Source organism: Malaya genurostris, unplaced genomic scaffold, assembly GCF_030247185.1.
Source record: "Malaya genurostris strain Urasoe2022 unplaced genomic scaffold, Malgen_1.1 HiC_scaffold_42, whole genome shotgun sequence".
NCBI lineage: Eukaryota > Metazoa > Arthropoda > Insecta > Diptera > Culicidae > Malaya > Malaya genurostris.
Genome location: NW_026682673.1, coordinates 6,464 through 12,228, shown reverse-complemented (window position 1 = coordinate 12,228; position 5,765 = coordinate 6,464). Strand labels below are relative to the sequence as shown.

At 40.3% G+C, this 5,765-nt stretch overlaps 2 protein-coding genes across 2 annotated transcripts; one reads left to right on the top strand and one right to left on the bottom strand.

The window, feature by feature from the left end:
- Positions 1 to 1,170, bottom strand: LOC131440020 (uncharacterized). The gene has a single exon (XM_058611108.1). The coding sequence runs from the start codon at positions 1,168 to 1,170 to the stop codon at positions 1 to 3; it is 1,170 nt and encodes a 389-aa protein (XP_058467091.1).
- Positions 1,171 to 2,801: 1,631 nt separating this feature from the next.
- LOC131440022 (uncharacterized) lies at positions 2,802 to 3,971 on the top strand. Its single transcript, XM_058611110.1, has one exon. It carries the CDS (start codon positions 2,802 to 2,804, stop codon positions 3,969 to 3,971), a length of 1,170 nt encoding a protein of 389 aa, XP_058467093.1.
- Positions 3,972 to 5,765: the final 1,794 nt, after the last annotated feature.

The following is a 5,765-nucleotide window of genomic DNA, read 5'->3' as shown; positions in this document are numbered from 1 at the left end:
TTAGTGAGACACGTGATCCACAATCATTTTTCTCTCTGTTGTGCCTCTTTTTCGGCGACTAGTGGTAGCTTTAATTGTGTGTAAAATGCCTGCGTAGATAGTGTTGAGTCCGTCTACATCGGTACGGTGGTTGATGGTATTGGTTGTGTTTGTAATATGGCACATCTCGAGTATGGGTAGAGATGACGATCGGTAGGTTCTGTCGATGATTTTGGCTTGTGCTGTATTAAACGTGTGATTGTGTTGGATCATATGTTGGATCAGGGCAGTTTTTTCCCCAAGATTGTTCATCTGTTCATCGTTGCTGTTTTTACCAGCGTCTCTCAGTTTGTGGTACTGATTTATGTTGCTGTTATGCCCATAGAGCCTTGTTTTTAGTTGATTTCTTGTCATGCCGATATAGCACATATTACAGTCTTCACATGATATACTGTAAATAACGTTTGAATGAAGCATGGGGTCTATTGGATATTTGGTGCTAGGAAGAATGCGGGCAATGGTTTTGATCGGTTTTTGCGTTATTTTGACTTGAGGATAATCTGCTTTGAGAATGCTGGCTATTGTCGTACTTAGAGAAGGAATATGTGGTAGTGATCTGTAGGTAAAATCTATGTTGTTGTTTATGCTGGAGCCGTTACTTGATGGAGTGTCAGTTATCCGTTTTATGTTGTTAGGGCTATTGTTGCGAGTCATAAGCCTGTTTATTAGTGATGTTGGATAGTTGTTGGTGCGAAGATGATGGAAGATTACATTGCGCTGGAAATTATGGTCTTGACTCGTGGAAAGACTGGTCACTCTTTTTATAAAGTTTACGGCGACGTTTATTTTCATTGATAGCGGATGAAACGATAGAAAATTAAGAAGTCGGTTCGATGAGATGGGTTTGGCATACCACATGGTTGACATTGTTTGATCTGATTGTCGCGTAACTATCGTGTCTAAAAATGGTAGTTTGTTGTTAGATTCTTCCTCCTTGGTGAATTGTAAATGTGGATTGTATGAGTTGAACATATCGAGTGTATATTGTACTTTGTCCTTGGGAATAGCCATGAACAAATCGTCGACGTATTTACGTATCACGGGAATGTCAAACGGAAGTTGTCTGGTTGCTGTTTTCAGAAGGTTTTCCATGACGATATCGGCTAATATGGGTGATAGGGGGCTACCCATGGCAGTACCAAAAACTTGAATATAGTGTTTTTCTTGAAAGCGAAAATAGCTACTTTTTACACAAAACTCGACCAGTTCGAGAAAATGGTCTAAGTTTATGTTGGTGTGGTTTTTAATATCATTCCAATTCATTATGATATCGTGTGTGATTTGTTCAATCGGTATATTTGTAAACAATGAGACTACATCGAAGGAGACCAGAATATAGTTTGGCGGTAAGGTAATTTGATTAATGTAGTTAACGAATTGGAAGCTGTCAGAGATATTGTACTCACTCTTCACTGATTTCTGTAGAATGTTGGCTAAGTATTTCGATAGTTGGTAGGTCGGCGCCGTGATGTTTGGAACTACCGGTCTGAGTGGCAGATTAGGTTTATGAGCTTTGGGAATGCAGTCCATATACAAATAAACTTCAAAGAATCACAGATCGTTTCAAGAAAGCCATTCTAAATGTAGAAATTCAACACACATTTTACAAAAGTGGATGCTTAGAACGACAATTAAATCAAATACAGCAAAAACTTGTACATTCTACAAACAGCGACATTGCATCACGGTTTATAACAACGCAAAATGAGTCGTTCAAACATCGAAAAGAAACACAGCAACGTAGAACCAACGGTAAACTTGCGAAATCGCTTGAAAAAACGCATTCACCTGACAATGGTGCGCCTACGTTCAATCATAAAGCAATACTCAATGCCACCACAGTAACAATTCCATCAGACACTATGACACTGTTCAGCCTCGGACCTAAATTCTCTCTACCAGTTACAAATATCACCGAAGTTTCATTATACCATATGCTAGCTGATATCGAATCCATACTACGGCTTTCTCCAGATAGTACACTCCAGGATCGTAACAGATGTCAAATTGCAACACAAATTCAGAACTATATTTCTAAATCAAAATACAACCACCATCAAACCCCGCTTTATAATTTTTGTCAACACGCATTCACCACCACTACCAAGTTCTTAACTGAGAACCAAAACATCTTAATCCTCCAGGCTGATAAAGGTAACCGTACCGTAATAATGTACAAAGACGAATACGACCAGAAGATGACCACATTGCTGGAGAACCCAACATACAAATTCGTACCAAAAGACGCCACACCATCGATTCAGAGACAGAATAATATGCTGATCACCAGATTGCATAACTTAAAATTAATAGACACTGGAACAGTAAAACTGCTAAAATCAACAACATCGATATGCCCCCGTATATATGGACAGCCCAAAGCTCATAAACCTAATCTGCCACTCAGACCGGTAGTTCCAAACATCACGGCGCCGACCTACCAACTATCGAAATACTTAGCCAACATTCTACAGAAATCAGTGAAGAGTGAGTACAATATCTCTGACAGCTTCCAATTCGTTAACTACATTAATCAAATTACCTTACCGCCAAACTATATTCTGGTCTCCTTCGATGTAGTCTCATTGTTTACAAATATACCGATTGAACAAATCACACACGATATCATAATGAATTGGAATGATATTAAAAACCACACCAACATAAACTTAGACCTTTTTCTCGAACTGGTCGAGTTTTGTGTAAAAAGTAGCTATTTTCGCTTTCAAGAAAAACACTATATTCAAGTTTTTGGTACTGCCATGGGTAGCCCCCTATCACCCATATTAGCCGATATCGTCATGGAAAACCTTCTGAAAACAGCAACCAGACAACTTCCGTTTGGCATTCCCGTGATACGTAAATACGTCGACGATTTGTTCATGGCTATTCCCAATGACAAAGTACAATATACACTCGATATGTTCAACTCATACAATCCACATTTACAATTCACCAAGGAGGAAGAATCTAACAACAAACTACCATTTTTAGACACGATAGTAACGCGACAATCAGATCAAACAATGTCAACCATGTGGTATGCCAAACCCATCTCATCGAACCGACTTCTTAATTTTCTATCGTTTCATCCGCTATCAATGAAAATAAACGTCGCCGTAAACTTTATAAAAAGAGTGACCAGTCTTTCCACGAGTCAAGACCATAATTTCCAGCGCAATGTAATCTTCCATCATCTTCGCACCAACAACTATCCAACATCACTAATAAACAGGCTTATGACTCGCAACAATAGCCCTAACAACATAAAACGGATAACTGACACTCCATCAAGTAACGGCTCCAGCATAAACAACAACATAGATTTTACCTACGGATCACTACCACATATTCCTTCTCTAAGTACGACAATAGCCAGCATTCTCAAAGCAGATTATCCTCAAGTCAAAATAACGCAAAAACCGATCAAAACCATTGCCCGCATTCTTCCTAGCACCAAATATCCAATAGACCCCATGCTTCAATCAAATGTTATTTACAGTATATCATGTGAAGACTGTAATATGTGCTATATCGGCATGACAAGAAATCAACAAAAAACAAGGCTCTATGGGCATAACAGCAACATAAATCAGTACCACAAACTGAGAGACGCTGGTAAAAACAGCAACGATGAACAGATGAACAATCTTGGGGAAAAAACTGCCCTGATCCAACATATGATCCAACACAATCACACGTTTAATACAGCACAAGCCAAAATCATCGACAGAACCTACCGATCGTCATCTCTACCCATACTCGAGATGTGCCATATTACAAACACAGCCAATACCATCAACCACCGTACCGATGTAGACGGACTCAACACTATCTACGCAGGCATTTTACACACAATTAAAGCTACCACTAGTCGCCGAAAAAGAGTCACAACAGAGAGCAAAATGATTGTGGATCACGTGTCTCACTAAGCACACAAGCAACATCAGTTTGTTCACCAAATTTCTACTGACCGTTGTCAAGCAAGTGTACACCCAGAGAGTCTGTGACTGCTATCGACTACCAAATGCAAATATCCGCGAAGCAATTAAAGCCGTTTAAAATTGTTAAACTTCTTACCGTTGGCAATCAACGTACTCGACAAAAACGAATTGACTAAAGTGAGTTTAAAATATGTTTGTAGTATTTGTATTCATGTAACTTTTTTGTACCTTCTTTTTGACAATAATAAAAACACAACTTTACAGTTTCCCTTGAAAAAGGCCATAAAAAACGGCCGAAACGTCGGGCAATTTAAGGATTAAATCGTTTGCCTAGTGATTTGGGACTGAGAAAGCCGTCAATACTTATATTAAAACTAGGGTATTATCCTTAGGGTAGTGGCGAATTCTGGTCACAATGGTCGATTCTGGCAGATTCAGTCTGCAGCTGGTGATCGGCAATGGTCGGTGGATTAAATATGACACTAGTGTCTTCCAGATTACCGGCTGCTCGGCCATCCATGGAAGTTGACCATCAATGTTAACTTCCCTCTCTGAGCAGCCTAGATAGCCGTGTAGTGTCGGTAGCGGTTTCCCAACTGCTAAGAATAACGCTACGGTCCACCTGTACCGGTGGTATAAGTCCACCAAACAGGTAAGCCGTGTGGCATCCGGCGGAATTATTTTTTACCAAGAATTGATCCACTGGTTTCCTATTCCATGTCGTAAAAGGCCACAAAAATAGGAACTCCTAAGTCAAGGTGTATTTCCGTGCCGATGGCTGAATGGCTGCAGGAGGTTAAACATTGCAGTCGTGAACGGAATATCTTGGGTTTTTCCCTTACTGGATACACGCAATGCTTAGCAATCAACTTCTTTGATCATCGCTTCGGCGGGCCAGAGATTAGAAAGCTGAGTGTCTGTGGGTGTCCTCAAGGTGGTGTACTATCCCCACTTTTATGGAACCTAGTCGCTGATAGTTTGTTAAGGAAACTTAATAACCTTGGATTTCCGACTTATGGTTTTGCCGACGATTATCATATATTGATGACCGGTATAAGCATTAACACTCTCTTTGATTTAATGCAGCAAGCCCTGCGATCTGTTGAACAATGGTGTTGTCAGGTTTGGATTATCTGTAAATCCGGGCAAAACATCAATGGTGCTTTTCACTCATCGTAGGATAATTACAGGAGCTCGTCCGTTGCAGTTCTTTGGTTCAGGGGTCACTGTGGTCGATCAAGTTAAATACGTCGGGGTTATTCTTGACTCAAAACTGAATTGGTCTGCTCACATTGATTTCAGGATTAAAAGAGCTTGCATGGCTTTCGGCCAATGCAGACGAGCTTTTGGAAAATCATGGGGACTCGAACCCAGATATATTCATTGGATCTACACAACTATCGTTAGACCAATTTTAGCATATGGATGTCTTGTATGGTGGCAGAAAGGAGAAGTCGCGACAGTTCAGTCAAAGCTAAATCATCTCCAAAGGATGGTCCTAATGGCGATGACAGGAGCATTCACGACAACTCCTACTGCTGCTCTAGAGGCGCTACTGTGCATTAAACCACTACATGTGTTCCTAAAACAAGAAGCATTATCTTGTGCATACCGTCTTAGGGTTACAGGGCTTTGGAACAGTAACCCATTAGAATATGCTACCAGTCACACTCGCTTGTGGTCTCAAATGGTTCCGTGGGATGAGTATTTACTCGCTCCTAGTGACCAAACTCTCACATGCAGTTTTCCTTTTAAAACATTCAATGTGAGCTATCCTCTTCG